The sequence below is a fragment of the Microtus ochrogaster genome, chromosome 22 (genome assembly GCF_000317375.1).
Source record: "Microtus ochrogaster isolate Prairie Vole_2 chromosome 22, MicOch1.0, whole genome shotgun sequence".
Taxonomy (NCBI): domain Eukaryota; kingdom Metazoa; phylum Chordata; class Mammalia; order Rodentia; family Cricetidae; genus Microtus; species Microtus ochrogaster.
Genome location: NC_022023.1, coordinates 26322254 through 26347888, shown reverse-complemented (window position 1 = coordinate 26347888; position 25635 = coordinate 26322254). Strand labels below are relative to the sequence as shown.

The 25635-nt window shown below is 41.4% G+C and overlaps 1 protein-coding gene across 1 annotated transcript in view; it reads right to left on the bottom strand.

Moving 5' to 3' along the window:
* Asb7 (ankyrin repeat and SOCS box containing 7) overlaps positions 1-25635 on the bottom strand; it is a 46243-nt gene that overhangs the window by 19960 nt on the left and 648 nt on the right. The window contains exons 2-4 of the mRNA XM_005357784.2: positions 25459-25581; positions 19555-19674; positions 16900-17161 (exon numbers count right to left, since the gene is read on the bottom strand). Of these exons, the coding sequence (XP_005357841.1) occupies positions 16900-17110 (211 nt within the window). The 5' untranslated portion in view covers positions 17111-17161; positions 19555-19674; positions 25459-25581. The remainder of the gene's footprint in view (positions 1-16899; positions 17162-19554; positions 19675-25458; positions 25582-25635) is intronic.

Genomic DNA, 25635 nt, shown 5'->3' with positions numbered 1-25635 from the left:
CACACAAAGACACACACACACACACACACACAGAGTCAAACACAAATGTGCACACATGCACACACTCTAATAAACACACACGTACTCTCGTAAACACACATGTGCATGAACACACACATGCATACACTCTCATCAACACATAAATGCACACACTCTCATAAACACACACACACACAAATATTTTCTTCGCGATTTATTCTGCTGCTTTTGCTGAAATTCAACTTACCATCTATGTGTAGTTTTATTTCTGAACCATTTCGTTTCTGTGCCATTTACCTAAAAATACTTCCTAGCTGGGTATGGTGGCACACATTCAGGGGGAGGCAGAAAAATACCGAGTTTGAGGCCAGCCTGGGAACAGGTTCAAGGCCAGAAGGAGCTATATAACAAAACTCTATCTCAAATCAAGGGCCAGGAATGCAGCTTAGGGGCAGCAGGCTTTCCTTGCATGGACATGGCCCTCAGTCCAATCCCAGCACCCTAGGAAAAATGCAATTAAACAAACAAACAAATAACAAGCTTTTCTATATGCCAAGTCCAGACTGTTTTAATTACTGTAGTTTTATAGTGTATTTGATAATCAGGTAACTCTTCCAACCTTTCTAAAAAATTATAGGTCGTTAATTTCTGGTCTAATTTTTACTGCTGATTCCACCAACTTTACAGATAGCAAGCTCCTCCAATGATATAAATAATACTAATTTTTCCATGAAAATTAATGAACATGGAACACTTTTCTACTTACTCAGGACTTCTTTAATCCCTCTCAACAATGGTTCAGTATAGATTATATATTTATTTAATGAAAATAACTATTAAAAACCTGAACTTATTCCTACTGTGAGCTGCTGACAAACGCTAACCGTTGGCAGAACTTGAGTTTTCAAACACTGATCTGCAATCTAGTTCAACTCACTTTTTAGCTTTAGTGTATCTTTGTAGACATCACACACACACACACACACACACACACACACACACACACACACGTCCAGTTAAGATAGTTTCACTCATACTTTCTATGTGTTATTATTAGCATGTATGTATGGGGGGGGGTACATATGCCAAGGTGTGCCTCTGGAGGCCAACTTTCAGGAGTCAGTCCTTTCCTCCCACGGATCGAATTCAGGCCAACAGGCTTCAGCTGCAAGGACTTTTACCTGCTGAGCCATCTCGCTGGCCCACGACAGTTTTACTTGTTCTTTTCCAATTTGTTTACTGTTCTTTTACTCCAATGGCTAGAACCTAGGAGAGAATGCTGTATCAAAATAGCAAAAGTGTACAGCCTTCTATCCATGTTTAGATGAAAAGCACTTAGTCCAGCATCAAGCACAAAACATGCTGCAGCTTTGCCAAGGTCCCTTTTCTCAGGTGCTGAGTTGCCTTCTGGCTTGCTCAGTCATTTTGAATGGATAGGGTTGTCCTGGGCTCTGAAGCGACCCTTTGGCACTTGTCTTTGGACCTATTAGCCTGGCAAACCCCTCAAGGTTTGTGGGCAGACCTTGACTCCTGAGATAAACACTACATAGCCACACTGTAACTTCCTTTGAAAAATGCTACTGGCGGATCATTTAGTTAGCATTTAGGTCGGATCCTGTGTCTGCTGTCAAAGAAGCTATTGCTCTGCACTTTCTTTTCCGCCTGTGTTTTTGGTTTTGCGGCAGGAGATGCACATTGTATTGCACACTGATTTAGAAGCAGTACTTCCTCTAAAGACTGTGTGCTGGACCACTATGTGGCGCAATGCACAAAACAAGAGCAAAGCCGCTAGGCCCACGGCTTTCTTGGCAGATGTTTAATGAGGAACTCAATCTTTCAGCGCTATAGACAGTGATGAAATCATTCTTTTGCTATCGGTCAGTTTTGGCAGTTTGTGTCATGGAATTGGATTCTTCTCCATGGCAAGAAGCTTACCGTATTCATGTCTTTTTTAACATCTGTAGGATCCAGGCCAGCATCTGTTCCTAGTCCTGAAACTGGTTATGCCTTTTCTCATTTTCAGTCTGGCTACAGAATTTTCAATTATATTATCTTTTTAAAGAATTATTTTTTTTCTTTCAGCTCCATCAATTTGCTCCCTTTCTATTATACTGGTTTTTGGTTTTCTTTTTTAAAGTACCTTTTATTTTTAACACAATTATGTCATTTTCCCTTTTACCTATCCTTTCTCCAAACTCTCCCATATATCCCACCTTGTTCCCTTTTAAATTCATGGCCTCCTTTTTTTTCCATTAACGGTTCTTACATGCATATATGTACATATAAATATACCTAAATAAAACCTGCTTGGTCTGTATGTTACTTGTATTATGTACTCTGGATTGACTATTAGATAAGTAGTTGGCGTGATCATTCTTGGGAATGACTATTTCTCCCAATTTCAGCATTCTTTTGATGCCTGTATTTTTTTTGTGTAGAGCTGAGGCTTTGTGGTCTTGCTGTCCACTTTGGCTGTTTATTTTAGCTCATGCTGGTGAACTCTGTAAGGCTGGTACTTCTGACAATACTGGGAAACACAATCTCACAGCCAATTCCTCCTCCTCTTGCTTTTGCAATCTTTCCAGCCCCTGTGTCTGAAGATTTGCTGAGCCATAGCAGGGGGAGCTGTACTGGAGATGGAGCCTCTGGAAGTGGGGTCCACAATTAGTCTGCTGCCAAGAGAAGTTTCCTTGATGAGGGGTGAGGACAAATGTTTGCAGTGTAGTGAAGGGCTGTGCTGGTCTAGTAAAGTGGCAGTTGAAGGTTCTCCTTCCAGATCATGACTTCACAAGTCTTGGTATTTGCTAGGTTTCCAGCACCAGGCTTGGCTTCCTCTTGCTGAGAGTGTCTCCAGTCCAATTAGAGAGCTCTTGGTTACCACCAAGGTAGACATGGCACTACTGCACCCTTAAGGCTACCATGCTAGGCTGCTTGTTGTGGTTCTTAGGCATCATAGCAGGATAAGGACTATTGGTTGCTTCCTTCCTTTAGAGACTTGCGTCCTCAGAACAGAGACTTTTGGGTCAGTTAGAGATCTGGGCTTTTGGGCTCTGGGTCTGAAACGCTTGGTGTCTTCATCACTAAGACTTACTTCTACCTCTGGGGAGCAATGATGGGTAATAACAATAGCCTGCGATGTTTTGGGAGTCTCTTGGACAACCTTGACCAAAAACTCAAAAGAGGGTGCCCCACGCCTGGTGTTAAGAATTTTTGTTAGATTGGCTCTTAAAAGAGTATTGTTAGCCCAGATAAGAAAATTTCATTTAAAATAACTATACATATTTATACACAGACCTATATGTATTGTAGTTTTTATGTAGATAATTCATTATGACTTTTATAGACATCTGTTATTTTGCCCTCCTCCCTCCTTCTGTATTTATCTCTCTTCTCCCTCCCTAATTAGAGCTCACCCTTTCCCTATTCAAATCACTTGTGCCCTGCTATTCTCTCTAATGTGCCTCCACCCCCAACTCCCCATGAATGGTCCCCTTTTACTTTCTCCGTTTCTGCAGGATCTATATTCACATCTGAAGATTTGGAGGTAGGAGCCTCCAATAAGAGAGAATATGTGACATTTGTCTTTCTGAGTCTGAGTTAACTCATCCAAAAAAAAAAAAAAAAACCAAAACTCTTCTGGTTTTATTCATTTACCTGTAATGTTCATGATTTCAATTTTCTTTATTTATGAATAGCATTCCATAGCGTATATTTACTATTGTATTTTCATTACCTATCCATGGATTAAAGGACATTTGGGTTGTTTCCATTTCCCAGCTATTAGGAATAGTATAGCAATGAACGTGACTGAGTAAGGACCTACAAGAGTAGATGTCAAGTCCTTTGGGCATATGTGAAGGGACAGGACAGCTGGGTCATATGGTAGATGGTGTGGGATTCCCTACATATGCTGTGAATATGCTTTATTACCACTGGTCAATAAAGAAGCTGCTCTGGTCTATGGCAGGGCAGAATACAGCAAGGTGGGAAATCCAAGCAGATACAGAGGAAAGAAGGTGGAGTAAGGCAGACGTAGCCACCCAAGAAACAAGATATGAGGAATCAAACCATAAGTCTTATGGTAAAGTATAAAATAATAGAAATGGATTAATTTAAGATGCAAGAGCTAGTTAGGAATACACCTGAGCCGTTGGCCAAATAGTGTTGTAATTAATATAGTTTCCGTGTGATTATTCAAGTCTAGGCAACTGGGAAACCAAAGCAGTCTCCAATTACAGGTGGATTTATTTTAAGCTTTAAAAGAATTCTCTATCTCGATTTCCATAACGGCTGCACCAGTTTGCAATCCTAGCAATGGCGAATGAGGATTCTCTTTCCCTGTACCCTCTCCAGCATTTGCTCTCAGCGCTTTTGTCATTTTTGCCATTCTTACTGAGGTGAGAGGAAACTTCTAAGTCACTCTGATTAGCATTTCCCTAATTGCTAGGGACAATGAACACTTTGGGAGATACTTCTTAGCCATTTTTTCCCCTTCCTTTGAGAACTCCAAGCCTCAAGGCACATTTTTCAAATAGACCTATTTTTTTTTTAAATTGTGTGAATTCTTTGTATATTCTGGATACTAATCCTGTCAGAGGTATAACTGGCAAAGATTCTTTCCCAGTCTACAGGCTTTCTGGTCATCTGGTGAATTGTTTCTTTCATTCTGTTTTGTTTTTTGAGACAGGGTTTCTCAGGATAATAGCCCTGGTTGCCTTAAACTTGCCCAGTAGACCAGACTGGCCTCAAACTCACTAAGACTCACCTGCCTCTGCCCTACAAGTGCTTATGCCACCTTGCCCAGCCGGTTGATTGCTTAGCTGTGCAGAACTTTCTAGTTTTATAAAATCTCACATGTCAATTGTTGGCCTTTGTTCTTGGGCAAATGGACTATACTATTTTGAAAACCTTTTTCTACACCTGTATCATGTGGGTACTATCTGTTTTCTTCTAGCTAGTTCAGTGTTAAGGTCTTTGATCTACTTAAGAGTTAGTTTTTGTGTAGGGTGATAGTTATAGATCTAATTCAATTCTTCTGCATGTGGCCATCCAGTTTCTTCAACATCATCTGTCGTAGATTCTTTCTCCTGTATATGTTTTTGACATCTTTGTCAAATATAAAATGGCTTAAGTTATACTAATCTTAGAGGTCTTTGTCTCGCTCTCTTTCTCTGGTTTTTCAAGACATGGTTTCTCTGTGTAGCTTTGGAGCTTATCCTGGAACTCACTCTATAGACCAGGCTGTCCTTGAATTCAGAGATCTGCCTGCCTCTGCCTCCCAAGTGCTGGGAAGAGGACTCTGTTTCTGTTCCATCAGTCTATATGTCTGTTTTTGTGCAGTACCATACTGTTTTTATTACTATGGCTCTGTAATATAATCTTAAGATCTGGAATGAAAATTGCTTGTACTTTTTTGTTTTCTGTATTGTTTTGGCTATAAAGTTCCATATGAATTTTAGGGTAGTTTTTCCTATTTCTGCAAAGAATGAAATGGGGGGGGGGGTTCATTGGAATTGCAATGAATCTGAAAATAGTTTTTTTTTGTAAAAGTCATTTTTACAACACTGATTTTACCATTACATGAACATGGACTGTTTTTCAGTGTTCTAGTCTATCTCTTCAGAGCTTTACAGCTTTCACTGTTAGAGTCCTTCCTTCACTTTCTTGATTAGGTTTATTCCCAGATATCTTATTTTCTCTCAGACTATAGTAAATGGAAGTGTGTCGTGATTCCTTTACGTTTATTATTGCTGTATGGAAAAGCTATATTGATTTGCGTAGTTTGATTCTATGTCCCGTTGCACTGCTGAATTTGTTCACAGCTTCTAGAAATTTTCTGGGGATATCTAATATATAGTATCATGTCATCTACAAATAGGGATAATCTGACTTCTTCTTCCCTATGTGTACCCTTTTATTTTCTTCTCTTGCTTATTGCCTCCAGGTAGTACTTTGAGCATAATGTTGAAAAGGAGTTGAGGATAGCAGACATCCACGTCTCATTGCTGACTTCAGTGTGATTGCTTCAAGTTTTTTCCATGTTAGGATGTTGTTTCTTGTGGGCTTCTCATATGTAGATTTATTATGTTGAGGTATGTTAACTATAGCCCTACATTCTCTTGGACTTTTTTTTTAATCGAAAAAGCATGTTAGATTTTTTTCAAAGGAATCTGTGTCTATTGAAATGATGTGATTTCCTGGCTTATGTTGAATTGTCCCTACATTCCAAGATAATGCCAACTCGGTCATGGCAGATAATCTTTGATGTATTTCTATACTTTGTTTTCAAGTATTTTATTGAGCTTTATGGAGCCTATGTTTATCAAGGATAGGGGCCTGCAGTTGTTTTTGTTGCACCTTTTCCTGGTTTTGATGTTACTAACACTGGCTCCATAGGAGCTGGGAGTGCTCCTTCTCTTTCTAGTTTTTGAGTAGTTTAAGGAGGACTGGCTATAGATCTCTTTGAATGGTGGGTAGAAATCTTCAGTGACTATATCTGACTCCACATTTTTTTATTTTGATGGAAGATTTTTTTATTACTATTAAAATCTCATTTGCTATGGGTCTGTTATAGGTTGTCTTCTTGGTTTAATTTTGGTGGTTTGGTTGAATCTAGAAATCAATTCATTTCTTTCAAATTTACCACTTTAATGACATACAAGTTTTAAAAAAAGGTTTTAAAAACTAAGGATGTTTCATGACAGTGAGACACATCTGCTCCTTGCAGCACCAAGCTACTTCAAGAGGATGATGGGCACCGAAGAGGCTCCTTATGGAGTTGTTGGCCATTTGGGCAAGAGACTGTTCTTGTCTGGATTGCTTGATCTTATGCTATGTGAGCTGGACATGTGGGACCCACAGAGAGATGACTGCTGAACTTGCCTAAAAGTGAGACCATCCTTCGGGGTTCCTGCTTCATGAGTCTGCCAAACATTCTGCAGGACACAGAAGAAAGTGACTGACAAACTGCCAATAAAGGTGAAACTGTATTGACATTTCCTGCTTCATGGAAAAGTCTGCCAAATACTATGGGTCAGTAGGCTGAAGATGGATGCCCAAATGTTACAGAACTTTGGGTAACTGTCCAGGCAACGAGATGTCTCTGTCAATTCTAGAGTTTTGGAAGTTGCTTACAATGTACTTCCTGTTTACTTAGGTAATATTATATCCTTCTGAAGTCTTTGATGGAGTTGAAAAATAGATAGTTATAAGTAGAGTTTTCCTTAGTTATGATAAAAGGTAGATATACAAATTCCTTTATATTTTGAATTTATTTTGGTATCTGCTGTAATGCTTCCCTGTACATTTTTGATACTGTTAATATGGGTTAGTTGGCCCAAGGGTCTATCAATCTCATTTATCTTCTCAAAGAACCAACTCTTAGATAAGTTGAATTTTTGTTTCTTTGCTTCTATTTTACTGATTTCTACTCTGATTCCTATTATTCCTTGCTGTTGACTGGCTTTGGATTTGATTTATTCTTGTTTCCCAAATTGTTGAGTTGCATCATTAAGTCATTTATTTGGTCCCAGTTATTTTGATGCAGACACACAGAACCATGCACGTCCCTGAGGGGCTGCTTCGAATGTGCCCCAGAAGGTTTGCTGTGTTGTGTTTTGTTTTCATGTAGTTCTAGATACTGTTTTTCTTGATTTTTTTCTTTGATACATTCATCATTCAGTAATAAGTGGTTTAATCTCCACGATTTATGCGTTTACTGAAGACTTGTTTTTGGTCAATTTCAAGTTTTATTGAATTGTAATTAGGTAGGATACAAGGAGTTATTTTAAGCTTTTTGAATTTGTTAATAATTTTTTTGTGTGTCCCAGGATGTGGTCTATTTTAGAAAAGCTTCCATGTGCTACTGAGTAGAATGTATATTCTTTGGTATTTAGCTAGAATATCCTATCGGTATCTGCTAAACTCACTTGATGTATAATGCCAAATAATTCTGAGGTTTCTGTTTTTGTTCAGATGGTCCACCTAATAACTGGAGAATAAGGGGCACTGAAATCACTTACTATTGATTTTTGAATGCTTATCTTTAAATATAGTAATACATTTTAAAAAATGAAATTGGGTACACAGGAGTTTAGTGTGTGTGTGTATCATAATAATGTCCTTTTGGTTAACTGTTCCCTTGATTAGAATGAAATATCCCTCTTTATCTCTTCTGAGTCATTTAAGTTTAAAGTCTAGTTTATCAATACTAGGATAACAATGCCTGCTTATTTCCTGGTCCTATCTCACTAGAGTTCTTTTGTCCATCCTTTTACTGTAAGGTGATACCTATTTAAAGCTAATATGTGTTTCTTGTAGACAACAAATAAATGGGTTTTGTTTCTTGATCCATTTTGTAAGCTTTTGTCTTTTGATTGGAGGATTTAAGCCATTTATATTTAAAGTTATTACTGGAATGTGTGGTAATTGTGCCCATTTTGCTGTTGAGTTTTGGCATTGTGTTCTCAGTGGTAGTTTGTGTATTTCCTAATCATGCCTTTGTATTTTTTTTCATAGCTCCTCTGCTATCCTTCAGTCCTCTCTTTGAACTAAATATTGTTTCCTGTATTGTCTTTAGGTTTAGCTTGTTGGCTACAAATTTTTTAGGATGTTTATACTGTGGGAAGTTTTTCTTTCTCCTTCATTAATGGTGGATTGTTTGTTATCTATTAGTCTACCCTGGCAGTCATCACCTTTTAGGGTTCAGAACGCATTGCTCCAGGCTGTCCACTGAGAAACCAGCTGTTATTCTGATGACTTTTCCTTTATGCGTGACTTGAATTTTCTCTTGAAGTTGTCAATACACTTTCTTTGCTTTGTGTTTTAACTATTATATGCTGCAGGGATTTTCTTTTCTGGTCTTGTCTATTTGATCTTCTGTGTACTTCTTGTATCTGTATGGATGTGTCTTTTCTTCAGTTTGGAGATGTCTCCTTTTATGAGATTTTGAAGGTTTTCTCCCTCATCTCTGCCTGTAATTCAAAGGTTTTTGTTTTGTTTTGTTTTCTGGTGTCCCACATTTCCATGTTCCTTTTCTGTTATTTTTGTTTGCCTGTTTTAATTTGTCATATTCCTTGAGTATCTGATCTAGATCTTCTACTTTATCTTCTAGTCCTGATACTTCATCATCTGCTTGATCCACTCTTCTTGCAGGCTTTCCTTTGAGTTTGTAGTTAAGTTATTTGGGTTATTCAATTCCAGCATCATGTCACCTTGAGTTCTCTTCAGTGTTTCTACTACTTCCTTACTGAATCCCATTAGCAAGTCCTGATTGGTACTCATCATTTCCAACAGCTTTATGTTTGCATTTTCTTGGGCATCATTCGGGTATTTATTTTCCTCAAGTTCATTCTCCTTGATCTCAGCGTGATGTTTGCTGCTGTGGGACAATGGTCTTGTACACTATAAAGATTTGTTACTTGTATTTTAATAAAATGATGATTGGCCAGTAGCCAGGCAGGAAGTATAGGTGCAGCAACCAGAACAGGAGAATTCTGGGAAGAGGAAAGGCTGAGTCTGCAGTCGTGATCCAGGTGCAGAGGAAGCAAGATGAGAATGCCTCACTGATAAAAGATTCCAAGCCACGTGGCTAACATAGATAAGAATTATGGGTTAATTTAAGATGTAAGAGTTAATAAAAAGCCTGCGCTAATAGGCCAACCAGTTTATGATAAATGTAGACCTCTGTGTGTTTCTTTGGGACAGAATGGCTATGGGTCCAATTGGGACAGAAACCTCTGTCAACAGTTTGTGGCATTTAAAAATTCTTGAATTCTCTGATGAAGCTTATGATCATTCTTTTTAAGTTCTGTGTCCTGGTGTTCATTTACATAATTCTCATTGTCAAACATTTTGATAGGACTGTAAGGCTGAGGAGAGAAGATACTGGTGGTTTTGTGATGAGCATATAGACTTGTAAGTTTGATGAACAGAGCAGGTTGGGGAAGAAGAGCAGACATACAGGTAGGTTGAGCCAGAGGCTGGAAATGGCTTGAGTAAAAAGTGGTCAGGTGGAGAGAAGGGACTGGAATGGTGTGACTGGAATGGTGTTTAGGATGTACCTCCTGGTCCAGCCTAGAGTGTAGAGGTAGCTCTGGATGGGGGGAAAGGCAGGATGTGGCGTTGGCCTTGGGTAGGGGGTTAGGTAGATAAAGTCCTGGCAGAAGACTAGAGATTGGTTATGGCACAGACAGGGGTGGCCAGACTAGGCTGGGGCACTGGACCCAAACTAGATCTGACAGGTTTGGCATGTAGCATGGGTAGGAAGGCTCAGGGAGACTTACCAGGCTAGACCCTTGGAGAAGGTTGGGTAGAGAGGTTCTATCTTTTTATTTCCTTCCTACTTGCACTCTGGTTTTAATTCTAATATTTTGAAAACTATTTTAATATAACCTTGTTCCCCTGTGCTATACTATCAGACAGACAGACAGACACACAGCTAAATAGTACTCCCAAACATCTTGTTTTATGCCATTGCCAATGATAAAATAAGCACAAAAGCAAAAAAACAAAACAAAACAAAAAAAAAACAAGAGAAAGAAGTGTGGCATTTTTTGTGAAAATATTTCCTGTTTTTAAGAGTCTAACCTTGGAATAAATTAATAAACCTTAGTTATTATATAATTAAGTTTAAACTAATAGGTTTACTGGGCAAAGCATTTACCACTTTTAACACCCTAATACACACTACAAAGTTGCTTTCCAAAAGTGTCTCCACAAATCCACATCATATACTTATTTTACTTATCCTGAGGCTCTCTTGCAAACCCTTTCATCTTCCCTCCTACTGCACCCTGCCTGGCTAATGCTATATTCTCTCTCTCTTACTTCCATGTGTCTTCCAAGAGGATGCTGCCTGCTTTCCCGAGGAGACCTGGCCTCTGTAGGAAACTCTTAATCCAAGAGCTCTCTAACCTTCTCAGAAAGGTTACCATGTTTCTGTTGGTTATTAGTGTGGCTATGCACACACCCCTGCCACAAGAGGAGGTCAGAGGACAACTTTGTGGAGTCACTTCCCTCCCCACACATTTACATGGGGTGAGGGCTGAACTTAGCTTACATGGCAAGTGCCTTTACCACAGGGCTATCCCACTGGCCCAATTACCATAATTTGTGCAGAGGTATGATGGTATACTGCCATGTGTGTTGAAAATTTAAAGTTTTTAGACATTTGAAAACCTGACATTTTCATTATTTTGAAGCAGATGTAAGACAACAAAATGTCACTTACCACGCAGTGCCACTCAGCACATGTGGCTACTAGGCACTTAGAATGTGGTCAGTCCTGAAACCAAGGATTGACTCTGTGTAGTTTCACTGTATGAAATAGCCTCTCATGCCACAGGTTTAAACTAGGGTCCCTGGGTACCGCCCCATGCCCCAGCCCACCACCACTTTTGTGTTATACGACTCAAACACAGTTTTGTTGTTGTTTTAAGGAAACTTGGATTCACAGCTGTTTCCCAGCAGGTTTCTTTCTGGAATTACATCACTCCCCTTGATTCTTGGTCCTGAGCTTGCTAGCTCTGTGTCTTGGTATCACCATGTGGCTCTGTGGACTTGACAGGTAGAACTGTATTTTTCACATTGTATCCTTTCATGTATGAATATTTAAACAAACAATTTCTGGTTGTGTAAGTGGCTGAGATTTCCACATCTTCTTTCTCATATTCCATCTGGCTGCCCCTTCCCCTGCTTCCTGAGGTAGCTATGCCCTTTTAGGAAGTGGTGACAAGAAGTTCTCCCTTCTTCTTGACCTGAAGCTTCTATTGCTCTTGATTTCTCTTCCTGCGTTAGGTCTTGGGCTGTTCTGATGAGCTCAGAAACTAACCAGAGAACTTCCTACTGCCCTGTCCGCTTCTCCCTGCCCTGCCCAGCATTCCTAAACTGTTGGACTTACTCCAGTCATACTCAACTATTTCCGGCCTTGAAATCACACATGCTCCTCTCCTTCAACCCCCACCGTCAGTGTCTCACACAGGTAGAATGTTCCACTCCACCAAGTTTCCAGCTCTTCCTACTTCATACCTTTCAAGAACCCCACCCAAGCCCTGCATTCTGGGGAGATCCTGGACTCTCCTACCTCACACGCAGAGGGGCCCCGTTACACAGGGCACTTTGCTCTCTTGGAATGCCTGGCTTCTTTTCTAGGCAATACAGAACCACAGTTTAGATGATGGTTTGGAGCTTAGCTCTGCTGTCATCAAGGTGGAAGACCTGGGGTACCTGAATGACATTTGCTTCTGTGGCTCATCTTTCAATGGGAAAACTAAAAGCATCACTCTCTAAAAGCTAAAAGCACTGTCCACACAGGACATGTCACCAGGGAACATGGCTCCCGACCCATCCACTTGCTGGGCTATGAAATACCAGGGCCATTTACCGCTGCAGCTTGCTGAAGGCAGGGCCTGGCATACAATAGGTCTGAACACACTGGGTGCTCAGTTGCATTTTCTGAAGATGAGGGAACGCTTTATCTGGAACCAAATGGCCACCTCATACATCTCAGAGTCACCATCACACATACAGAGTGAGCAGAGAGGGAAGGAGTGCAGAGGGCAAAGTGAACTACCTTGCTTCTAAGTCCTTTCCCTCCTTCACTTATATGGTGATTGTGGAAAAACAGTTGTCATGAATCTCAGCAGTTTCTAATCCTGACCCAACGAGGGACTGACTTTTAAGCATCATCATCATCATCATCATCAAAAATCAGTTTTAGCTCACAAGGTCAGGAAGCAATCAGTTTAGATCGCTAGTTTCTGTTCTTTCTCACTGGGAACAAAGATGCATGTGGTTCTGTCTTCAGCACCTTCAGGTGAACTAGAGCTACAGACCCTGAAGAGAACGCTAAAGCCCTTCAGCATGCTTACAACTATTCCAGGAAACAGTATCCCACAGGGTAGAGAGAGCATCATCCAGGACCCGGTGGCAGCATCTAACGGGACAAAAATGAAGTTTCCACCTGACCTAGTCCGTTGGAAGAAGTGGTATTCCAGAGAAAGTGCTAAGAAGACTTAAAGGGGAAGCAGGTGTAAGCAAAGGAAAGAAAACACGATGGCGGATGCTTTATGATGACCTCTGTGACCATGCCTTTAAGCTCAGAGACCCCCAAGAAGGTGGAGGAGCTGCTGCACAGAGCTGCACCTACAGGGGTCAGATGATCCACCGCTGTGCTGAACGCACGACGGACTGCGTAGGTTCTGTGCCGGGAAACAAGACGCCCCTACTGGATTTAATTTCCATTTCTACTTAGAAGTGTCACGTTAATTGGAGACTGGGTTGGGACAGGGTGATATAATGTGGGGGTGAAGGAGATCTATGCACAATCCTGATGAGAAAGGGGTTTCCTTGCCACAGAGTGGAACAGTGGCTCCGTGGAAAGAAGCGAAGAAAAAGGACAGCTGGTCAGCAGAGGAGAAATCCAGAAGCTCAAGCGACTGGTCACATCACAGGTGAGGGCAAAGGTGCCAAGCACGATCTGTAGTTTTCCTGCATGGCACTTCTAGGCTGCAGGGCCATTTCCAGATGTGTCAGGACATTACATGGAGAATGCACATATGTGTCGAAGCCTCGTGAATGACGATGACCATGGGGGTGGGGGTGGGGTTATGAGTTTCCTTTTAGCTATCCTTTTCAGACTTATTTTATAATTTGCGGCGAGGGGAGTCACAGGATGCATTCTACAGATCTCTTTTGATTGGAGTAATGTTCTCAGAGAACACTGCAAACAGCCTTACACTGGTCCTGGGGCACTAAATAAGAACTCAGTAGAAGCCAGGATGTTGAACCTGTGTATGTGACCTAGCAGCATGCAGCCCTGAGGAAAGAAGGGAAGTTTAGGCAATCTCTGTGGGAAAGAGCAGTGATATTGTGCAGCGATCTCTTGCCATGCACAAATGCCAATTATGGGCAGGTTGGTAACCCAAGTGCTACAAAATCCCGAGAAGAAAATATAGGCAAATAATGACCCTGTAGTATGGAGGATTTACTAACCAAGAACAAAGAGACACAATCCAGGCAAAAGCGAAATAAAACATGCCCAATTTAGAGTGAGGACAATAGGAACGTGGAATCGCTACAAACGAAGAGGACACCTGAACAAGCCAAAAGTGAGCAGAAGAGGGACAAGCTTGGGCCTGCCAGTTTGATACTCGCATGCCATCTTGGGAGGGGGTAAGCACGTCACACAAGGAAGAGCCAGCCGTCTGGCAATGCGCGGCTGGGTGAAGTGTCCCACCCACTCAGGGAGGGCACAGGCAACTGCAGGCTCTTTGGAGGGCAATGTGTCAGCATCCATAAAATACTGTTTGACTTGGCAAGGACTTCTAGAAATTAAAAAAAAAAAAAACAAAACTCTAACAAAGGTTAAAAAAAAGAACACTTCCTGCAATATTGGCCCTAGAAGAAAAATTCAAACAATTTCAAATGCCCCATAACTTAAAGTGCAATTCAATTGTACCCAGACAGTGGAATCTGAAGCTGACCTGGGTTCCGACAGGGAACCTTCATGGTGAAGCTATTCTGTAACGAAAGTCAAGGTACTGAACAGAACATTAAGAAGAGTTGTGGTATAGAAGAAGAGGCTGAAAACCTTTAAGCTAGGGGCACAGGCTATTTCTGCAGCCGCACCAGGAGCCAGTGAAAGCCATGGCTTCTGGAAGGAGGGTCAGGTAGTAAAGAGCGGCTAGTGGCCACCACCCTGCACAGCCCAAAGAATGTCAACCTGGGTTTTAAGCAGTTCTAATATGCACTACCTTCTCAAAAGTCTGCTGAGAATGTTTCATGCTTGCTAAAGAAACTAAACGGAACAAAGTTGAAAGAATAACCAAATGGAAGCGTATTAATATAAATAATGTACTCAAAGGAACAAGGTAAGTCTAACTGTCTTACTAACAGAATCACCGAAGTTTCTTTCTGTAGATGTAACAGTTACTTTAGAAGTTAATTGTGGGGCTGGACACCCAATTCTACAAATACACTAAAATGCACTACACTCTGCAGTGTGGGTTCATGAATTGCGGTTTGTCACACACACAAGCATGCACACACACACACATGTCTACATACACAGATATGTGTGCATGCACACACCCACTTTTCTTTTACTGCAGTGGTAGGGCTTGAACACTAGGCTTCAAATATACTAGATTTACACTCCATTGCACAACCACCCTCAGCCCTGCAAGTTATCATCCGTGGGGTGGAGGAGAGGGAGATGCTTAGGAGCTGTAGCCCACAAGTTAAACCTGGCCCATATTAGCTTTTCCTTTCCGCCCTTATCACTCATTGACTTATATAAAAAGTCCAACTGGAAGCCAGCCGGAGAGCTATGACATGCTTTCTGTGTCATATCACATTCACACATTACAAGAGCAGACCCCAGAGAGTTAAGGAAAAAATACAATGCTCCATGAGGTTCAGTGAAAAACAACTGTGGCAGAGAAGGAAGCCAGTACGCTCTTTAGTTTAAAATCTACCTGAAACACAATTTCTACAAGTGTGTGAGGAAGGAGTAAGAGGGCTAAGCACCCAGAGTCACCCAAGTCAGGGGCACTTTTGAGTAGTGGCAGGCAGGCGCTGGGCAGGCCGTGTAGGGTTTGGCTTCTGTGCGGAGTGTGTGAGGGTGTGCCTTGTTTAAAGGAGATGCTGTCCATGCGTTGCTATGTGGACATGCTCCTTATTGAGTGAGGCTGAGGAGCTGAAAGGCACCTAGACTAGGTGAAATAAGCAAACGTGAGTCACAGCCTTAATTTTAGCCTTAATTTTTAATTCATTAATTCAGCCTTACTTTTACCAAGTTACGGGCAGAATTCATTCTGATCCCTTTTCCTGACATTCCACGCCCGTACCCTTCATTAACTGCAGAACTGAGGTCTGTAAGTTAGAGGGTAAAATGACACGGAAGACAGCCACCAGTGGGTACAGGCTGGGGAACAATGTGGGGCTTATAAATCCCATTTTGGGCCGCTGGGGCATATGGTCACTCCGGGGCTTAGGTTTAGCTTTCTCCTGGGGCCAGCCTATCATTAGCATCCATACAGTCACTAATTTACATGGCCTGCAGGAAAGCTGTGGAACTTCTAACTTTTCTGTACTTCAGAAGGCAAGCAAGTCTGGCCAGTCTTTTTACCAGCACACGTCTCGGGGGCACTCTCGGAATGAAACAAAACCACTGCTGATGAATGATCCGGGCCCTAAAACAGTCCAGAAAAGTTGTTTCACACCCTAATAATATAGACAATGTAGACATAAATAATATCTAAAACAGACAAACACACACATCACCGCCTCCTATCTTCAAGGTAAGAGTGAAGTTGAAATTCACTGGAGAGAGGAGTCAATTGAGAAGAAGCCTTATAGAAACGGCCAGTGCAGTCACTGGCCACGTCCGTCTGTCTACAGACTCAGACCGCAGACAAGCACCCTCTGTGGCATGCCTACACACCCTGTAAGTTCTGGAAAAGGAAAGAGCTCTAGAAGAACAAGAGAAACCATCCAATCGGAAAGGGAGGCAAATCCACAATCTAAGGGATGGGGAGGACCAAGATGCTTAAAGGGACCTGTGCTAGGGTCCTCTGCTTGAGCAATTTCCAAAAGGGGAAACCTGGGTAACTCCCCAGTGGTAGATGCCACCACTTCTGCTTCTGAAACCCAAGTGGCTGCCAGCCCCAATAAAGGCTCTGAGTAGAAGACCTGGGAGAGCTTGAGTCCCTGTAGAAATTACACATGCCAGGTAAAGCCCACTCAGTAATCTGGTTTGAAACAAAACTCAGTGTTTAGTTCACAAAAATCTTTGCAAAGAGGAAAAGATGACACTGAACATTAAGGCAAGTGAAGCATTAAAAATCACATGCAAATGTGTATGAGTGCATTTTCGACTCAACACCATTGCAAGTTTCTCCTTGCATCTAGTAAACTCACCTCCATGTTCTAGAAACACCCGAACACATCTCTCCTTTCCTCTTGCTGCAGAGAAATGGAGCAAGGTCCAGCCATTGGCATCTCGGCCATTTGGGGAATAGCCTTGCTCCAGCATCTTCCGTACTGTGTGAACATCTCCGGCAGCTACCGCAGCCTGAATCTGCAATTCTTCCTGGAGCTCAGGGTTCCTCCGACAGTGGTGGTGTAACATCCTAGCAGAGTCCGCTTTTCACCAACCAGTCATTAGGTCAAAGGAATCAGCCTTTCGGGGAAGGTAGAACACATGAAATTTAGAAAATGTCTCTTCGCACTGTGGCCACTGACTACCACAGAACTGTCTACTTCCTAGATCAGCACAGCAAAAATTAACAGCACTTCAATACTACTGGCTAAATGCATATGCTAAGACCAAAACTTTCAATAGTTGCATTAAGGCTACAAATTAATTGAATTAATTGAAAGCCAGATAGAGATTCCTGAATTAACAGAAAACTCTCTTCTGCATCCCTTTGAAAACTTGAAACTACATTTCCCCATCACGGCTCTATTTTAGACACAATGAGGAGTGGCAGCAAGAAGCCAAGATGCGGTACCAGAGGGGCCAGAGTGGTATTGGTCTTGGGAAGTCTGATTTATATGATGCGCCATCAAGATTTAAGTCACAAACTACTCGAAGATTCTCTCACAAGTCAGAGCCAATCAATATGGAGTACTAGAAAACAGCTTGCTGTTTTATGCAGACTAAAGAAAGCCTGTGATGAGGAAAACACTTCAGGCCGAGTGTCCGAAGTGGTCCAGGTATTTTATTTTTAATGCAAGGTAACAAAGCTTGGGGGAAGCAGGCTGAGCAAACTAAGCTGGAGTAAAGTAGATTTACGTATATAGGTGTATATAGGTGTGTGTGTCTTTCTTTTTCTTGGTTTTCCCACTTCAGACTATTTGATCGTGGTGTTTCATCTTCTCTTTTGCTGTCACATCCTTTTAAAACATTTTTTTTTTCTAACTCTGTACCAGTTTTCCTTCAGAAAACACTCAAAGCAGCATAAAGAACCTGCTGGTTAGTCACAGGATGAATGGCTTCAGTGAACAATACCGCTGAGGGTTGCACAGCCTCTGCAGGTCACGGAGAAGTGTATCCTCAAACCCAGCAGCAAATGAGCTCATTTACACACAAAGGAAATCCAAAGTAAAATGGCTATTCTCAACTTCTCATGTGGGGGTATAAGCTGTCTGTGTGCTTTTAAGCATTGAAATATACACAGAAACCTAGCCGACAAGTTCCGGGGAAGACATTCCAACGGAAAGAAGCAGTTAGACTAATCTAACTTCCATTTCTATAAGTAAATTTGATTGAAAGGAAAAAAAAAAGGTGGTAAAGCCCTTTGAAAATATTCTGTTCTCATATGTAGGTTAGACATCTCAGGATAATTTTGCTATCAATAATTTTTCTTGTAAAATTTCTCACCATGGACTATACACAAATAAAGTAAGCCTAGCTTGGCAGAACCAACACAGGTTAGGATCACAAACATCTCATGTGCTTTTGTACATAAAAATGACATTATTACAGTCTTAGCAATATCACTAAGTGATGTAATTAAAAATGTCAAGCCATTGCCTCAAATAGCTCTTTCCTCCGAGAAAATTGGGAAAGGGGAAATTTATCGATAATTTGTTCTCTTAATAAGCAAGTTTCCTTTTGTTTCTTCACTTCACTACTCCCTTGAAATTCAGTCTCTTGGCTTAGAAATTTAACATAGAAAATCCCTTTCAGAATAGTTTCAGTGCTTTAAGAGACAGTATGGAAATTCATCAGACTAGATTAATGGAAGCTCTTACTGTCTATTATTCAGACCACCATCGTTAAAGACCACCATGCTTTTGAAATTTTTATTTACTTTACTATTATTTTTGAGTCAGCCTCTCTTAGCTCAGGTTGACCTGCCACCTTGCTAAGTAGCCTCGACTTGCCCTGAGCTCCTGATCCTCCCATCTCTACCTCCCAAACAATGACGCTACAGGTGTGTGGCACCACACTGGCTCCCAGTGAGCTTTGAGGGTGTCTGTGTATACGCATACACTTAGGGTCTCTTCTCCACCTTGTCTTTTGAGACAGGGTCCATCACTGAACCTGCACTGCACCATTCCTGCTAGACTGGCTGGCTCTCTAGCCCCCCATGATCCTCTCTGCTCTGCACTCTGGTGCTGGGGTTACAGGTGTCCATTTCCATGCTCAGCTTTTACATGAGTAAAAGAAGATCCAAACTTCAGTCTTCACACTTACACTCAAGCATAAGTTACCTACTAAGTCCCTGTCCTAGCCCCCAAAGAGTGTTTTCAGACAGATTACCTTGGCACTTGAAAGGTCAACCTTGCAGGAAAAAGACTGAAACAACAAACTTAGGTTTTCCTTTCAAGTGCCTGCTGCACTGTGGATATATTAGTTTATTCTTAAATCACAATTTCACTCATTCATTTCTGCTCAACTCTATTCTACTCCTGCTAGAGACTGAGCCCAGAGCCTATACTCTAAGCACATACTCTATTACTGAAGCAGCAGCCTCAACCAACTCATTAGCAGTTTTCAAGAGGAATAGTAAAAGTTAAGTGTCATTTTCCTTAAAACGGCATCGACGACTGATGGCCCAGAGTTACCTTACAGAAGAATGACTCTTCTCTTGGTAGACAGGTCGCCTAATGACCATCGTGCACAAGGAGCATCGTGGGGAAGGGGTTCCCAGCGTGTCCAGGCCTCGGAGCAAGAGTTTTCTTCACCTAAAAACAAATCAAACAACCATCATGGGAGTCTCCGAAACTAACCAAGGACCACGGCTGTTCGCAAATTCTACTTTTTGAAGACTTTAGGTTTCAGGAATTTATAACAAACTGATAGAACTCAGAGACAGTTTAGGAAAAAATGATCTTGCTGCTTACAACAATCTCCAAGATGCAATCAAATAAGATTTATTTTTGGCATTCTGTGCCCTTCTATTCCCGCTCCCCATTCTCCAGCTTCTTGAAAAAAAGTAAATAAGGAAAATAACAAGTCACACATTTGGAATTTGGATACAAGCTGAGATTCTTTTTTTTCTACTGAGATTGTATCTTCAGGCCTGCTTCTTTGAGTTACTTTTTTAAGGACACGATCGGTCACCTGCTTTTTAAAAACAGGACTACAAAGAAAAAAACAGTGTGCATTCAATACAGCAGCTGCCCAAGGCCAATGTAAACTATGGTAAGTAAAAGGAGATTATGCCATTGAATGGTAGCTCTTCATATGCCTTAAAGGCATCCAGTCAATAACATTTACATGCATACAATGGAGCAACTTAAAACATTAACTAGCCAGAGTTTTTGCTAGCTTCTCCTGATGAATTCTTAAACAACAAAACACTAAAAACCCAACCTCTTTCTCTCTATATAGCTAAAAGGACTCCCCATTCCCACTGAATCCCAGTTCTGTACATTCCATTCAGGTTAAGGACAGCAGTAACCCTCCCCTCCCCCCAATATCACAAGGAGATCACTCTAGGAATTAGCCTATTGCTAGACCTGCCACCCCTTCAAGTTGGGGGAAGGAGTGCAGAGCCTTTATCACTTAAACTTTCAGACAAGAAGAGGGACAGGCCATCTGCCAAGCAGACATGTGCAGGGGACGAGTGGCAGTTGTAGAGGCTTGCTGGCTGTGCAAGGGGATACTCAACTCAAATGAGAATCATCCATGCGTCCCTTTTGTTCTCTTCATGTTTTATTTTCCCTTGTCTTAAGTCTTTAAGAACAGCAAAATGCTTGTATGCACACGGAACTAAATTCTGAGTGCGACCTGTGCCTATTATTTCCCAATAAAAGAAGTAGGCACGGTCAGAACAACTCCTTCAAAGCAAAGTACAAATACCATGGAACAATCCTTGCAGAAATGGATGGAGACCAGAGCAGGAAGGCTGCAAGGTGAGCCAGGAGCATCTTACAGTGCCTGAAGGCAAGAAAGTGCTCAAAGAAAACAAGCCTGTAAAGCCACCACCGCCTGGACAAAGGAACCAGCGTAAGGGCTCTCCGCCAGCAGAGACCACTGACCACTGAGCCATTTCTCCAAGACCACAGACTTTAAACTGGAAAGCTACTCCATACACGAGCTGCATTACAGGGGACACACGCACACGGTGTACCATGTACACATGATCTCTGTTGTTTGCATTATCAAAGTGGCCCCCAAAGTCCGAGGTGTCCGACTAGTAGCTAATTTCCTCTTGGTGTTAACTTGATGGGCACTTGAGGGAAAAAAGCACCACGGACCTTAAGAACGAATACAACTTCAGCAGTACAGGTGCCTATAAAAAAAAAAGTCATCAAGAAAAGGCACGGGTGGGAATGGAAAAGCCAGGCTTTCTGTAGGGAATACAAGTTCAAAATCCTGATGGCTCTCAGAAATCACCTATAAAATAGGAGTCATGACAAAGGGCAATTTTTTAAATAATATACATTCAACGGAAGGTTTTCTTAAATTAATGATGGCTGCAGACTCCAGCAACCACTGAAATCAGATTCACTGCTAGAAATGACATTCTGGGTTTCAGGAAATAAAGTAAATAAATAATAAACAAACATGGAAGACCTTGGAAGTGTCAAAATGAATCTTTTTCCCCGATGCATTGCATATCATTTTCTAAAGTAGTCCTACTACTTAATGTTAATGCTATGCTTACATTTGGCAAACTCATCTTTTCTACTATAAAAAAAGCCAAAAGATAACAAGGTCTCCAAGCTTTTATAAGCTGACCACACTGAATACTACCATTTTTTTTTTTGCTGCCTAATTTCTTTCCAGGTGGACAAGTAAAATTCATTCAGTTAAAATCAGAATTACCTCCCACAGTTAAAAGAAAATCTACACTGAGATAACAGACCGAAGTAGAATATACACATTAATCAAGATATGGTAGAAATTTGCCCAAGAATACATAGCCTTCGACAAATCTGACGTCTCAACAATTTCCTTCGGCACAAGATTGGGTATTAATGACTCCTGCGTATTATTTTCTTCCACAGTTTTTTTGTTTGGTTTGGTTAAGATACCAAGCCCCCCTTGTAAGGGCAAGATGGCTAGCAACCTGGGACCCTCCTGCCTTAGCTCCCACATGTCAGGACTGCAGGCTTGCTGTCTGTTTCTGCAACATCTTATGAAGGGAGACACATGGGACCTCCATTTCCTGGTCTCAAACGAGCGCCTGACTTAGGACAGCACAGAGCATATCTCTGCAGAGTAAATCATAAGGAAAGAAATAAGTGACTTTCAAGACACTGGGTTGAGGACAAAAATTAAAAATCTACCAATGGCTCACAAGACCCCAGAGAGAAGCCAGTACGGAAATATACTCTGTCCGATCAAAGTACACAATACAGCCAACAGGCAGGCTGCCGGGCTCCACTTATACCATCAAGGGCCTGACGCCCAAATAAAGCAGGTGTTATTTTGGTATCACTCAACATACCATAGCGTTCATGTCCCTAAAGAAGGACAATGCATTTCCTCCAAAGGACTGGACCTCTATGTGACAAAAAGCTTGATTGTCATGCACAGCTTACCTATGACTCACATAACTATAGGAGAAAACCCAATGATTTCCACAAAATGCAGATGAAGTGACAGAGATCCGAGTGAAAGCTTAAACCACGGGTATGAGAAGTGCTTTGCCAATAGTGCCCTATTAATGCGGTCATGCCAAGTCAAACTTAGCCAGCGCCTCACAAGTTTGCCAGAAAGTTACACTGAGGGAGTGCGTTCACATGAAAATATCAGGTTTTAGATATCCAGATTATCTGACTTTATTTACCCATTTTAAGAAGGGAACCACTAAGGCTAAATGTGAGCAGAGACTACACATACACTAAATGTAAACAAGCTAAGGACACACACACACACATGAACAAAATAAGATATGATATATTTTATATATAATGTGTGCATATAATCTAATAGAATTAATTGTGAATGAATGACATCATTTTAGGTATAAAAGATAGAAGTGGTCGTAACATACTAAAGATGTAGCACATACTTAAGTAGCATCAATTACTCTCCTTTTGTGATATAAATCTGTATTTTGTTACCAAATGATCAGATTAGTGCCCCCCCCCATGTCACTCACAATAAAATTAACACCAAGTTGACTGTCAGATACAGAAATATAAATATCAAGATGGCCACGTTGTTAAGTAAATGTCCAAATTAAATAAATTTTAAATGTGTTGACATAACCTAAACCAAACATTCTCAACCATACTAATTATTACAACCTCCACTCCGTGTGTGTGTGTGTGTGTTTTGTGTGTGTGTGTGTGTGTGTGTTTTCTTAGGAAAACCATTGCTAGCTGAGCAGATTCACGCACTGTGATTTAAGTAGCAATAATGGCCTGGCTGGAAACCAGCACAGAGGAATATCCATCTTTACAAGTGTGACGAGTGCTCCTCATTTATAATCTCAGGTAAACATAGGCCTCACTTAGGAACCCTAGCAAATATATCCCAAGGCTAACTCTCAAGAGGAAAATAACCCCCCCCACTCCCACTAAAGAGGCTAGACCACAAAATATATACTGCTTTTTACCTTTGAAACATACTCCAAACATTTTATTACCATTTTTAAAAAAGGTATAAGGTACTCAGAAGGCAGCACACTGCTGAGATCTCCATTTAACTGCAGAACCTCTTCAGCCCTGAGTTCTGTATTTAAGTAGTATCAACTACCCTTTACCTTGACAGCTTGACAGACCTTTCCTTAATTCCGTGTGTGTGTGTGTGTGTGTGTGTGTGTGTGTGTGTGTGAACGCTACTCTAAATTTTCTCCATAGTACAGTCACTGACGAATATTAGGGGCTCCCCCCTCCTTTTGCTTTCTTTCACTCGGTTCTTTCAAAACTGTGTCTCGCTCTGCAAACAGCCCCACTTCAAATTCTCCATCCTGCGGCCTCAGCCCGGAAAGAACAGTAGTGGTGGTACACATCTCTAATCCCAGCACTCTCACCTCAGCACTCATGGCAAAGGTAAGCAGATCTCCGAGTTCAGAGCCAGTCCAGCCTACAAATGAGTTCCAGGACAGCCAGGGCTACACAGAGAAACCCTGTCTCCAAAAACAAACAAACAAAAAAAAACAACCAAAATAAGTAAGTATAGCAATTAGAGAGAGGGCTCTATCGCATGGAGCTAATATATACTACTTTTAAATTCCATTCAAAATACTCTTACTTTCGAATCTAATTTCAAGTTTTAAAAAATACACAATCCCTCAGAATCTTTTAAAATTATCTTTAAGTCTTAAGGATCAGTAGACTCAAAAGGTGTGTGTGTGTGTGTGTGTGTGTATGTGTGTGTGTGTGTGCACAAGGCACATGAAATCTAAAGGAACAAAGTAAAAAAGTCTACCATTTTAATTATTTCTTTGCACTGAAAATTCCAAAATCATTTGAGTTATTAAGATAAATGGGTCACTTTTTATTTGTGATAGCCAATGCTATAGAGTTCCTCATTAGGCAGTCTCTCTGCTGTCCTTTGTATAACTTCTCTCTATATGGTTAGTTTGTAGATAGCCTCTTTTTACCTTAACGTCTAAACTTACCTTGAGGGCATTTTTGGAGGCAGCAACAAAATAGGCCGCAGAAATGTGACCACATGAACTAGGTGCTTACATTTCAATCTAGCAAGTTCTCTGTAAGGGTTTTAAAATGAGAAAACAAGAATGACCACTGCCAAAACTAAGCCCCACATTGCTAAACATACCAAGACGCTACTTTGTTTTCAAATTCCTGACTGTGCCACTATTGTCAAGGAGGTATAAAGCAAATTTTTCTAAATTCACCTAGAACCCCAAAGATGTAACTAATATTTCTATCACTTTATAACAACTCTGCTGTCCATTCATTTTGTCATGCACAAAACCCCAAAGAGTAAACCAGATACTTTGTTTCAGGGGCTAATTGCTTTTATACAGCTCCTATGAAGTTAGCTACACACATTCGTTTTTCCCAGGAAAACTAAAGCAAATTATTTAATTATTTTCTTCAAAACCCTTAAGTTTCAGTCCTCCAGTTCACCTTCTGCTGCCAAGCCATTATCAGTTAGGTAACTCTGAAACTTTCCTGATGAAGGCAGAGAGAAAACCATACGGGGGGGGGGGGGGGGACGACAGTAAACTGTGGTTTAGTTAAAAGCAGCATCATTCAGAATTAACAAGCAATTAACATGGAATTGAGGAATTCCTATGAGAGTAAGGAAGGCGGGGAGCTACCGACAGGTCTCAAAGCCTCAGAGCAGAGAAAATGACACAGTGCACCAAAAGATAATGCAAAACACGGAAACGGTCTGAACGGGAACCAGAGGATGTTTCTGGGTTGGAGAAGTTATTGAGATGTTAAGGATCGGACATGGGCTGTGTTTCTCTTTTGGCTAGGAACCTAGGGTCTAGGAAAGCTTGCCTTCCCAGGCAACCACCCTGAAAATAAAGCACTGCTTAATGAGGTAGGGGCCAGGAATAAACAATGGGGGAGGGGCGGCCTGGTCTTTACCTTTAGAGAGGATGCCGGTCCAAAGCAGTCCCGCCGCCGCTTCTCCGGTGGGTGGGTGGGTAGGTCCCTGGGTGTGTGGGTAGGTCCCCTTCTGCTCACGAGTGTCCTCCAGCCAGCTCAAACCTGGAAAACAGAAACCAATGAGAGGTGCAGTGAGTCCAGGGGCGAGGAGAGGGC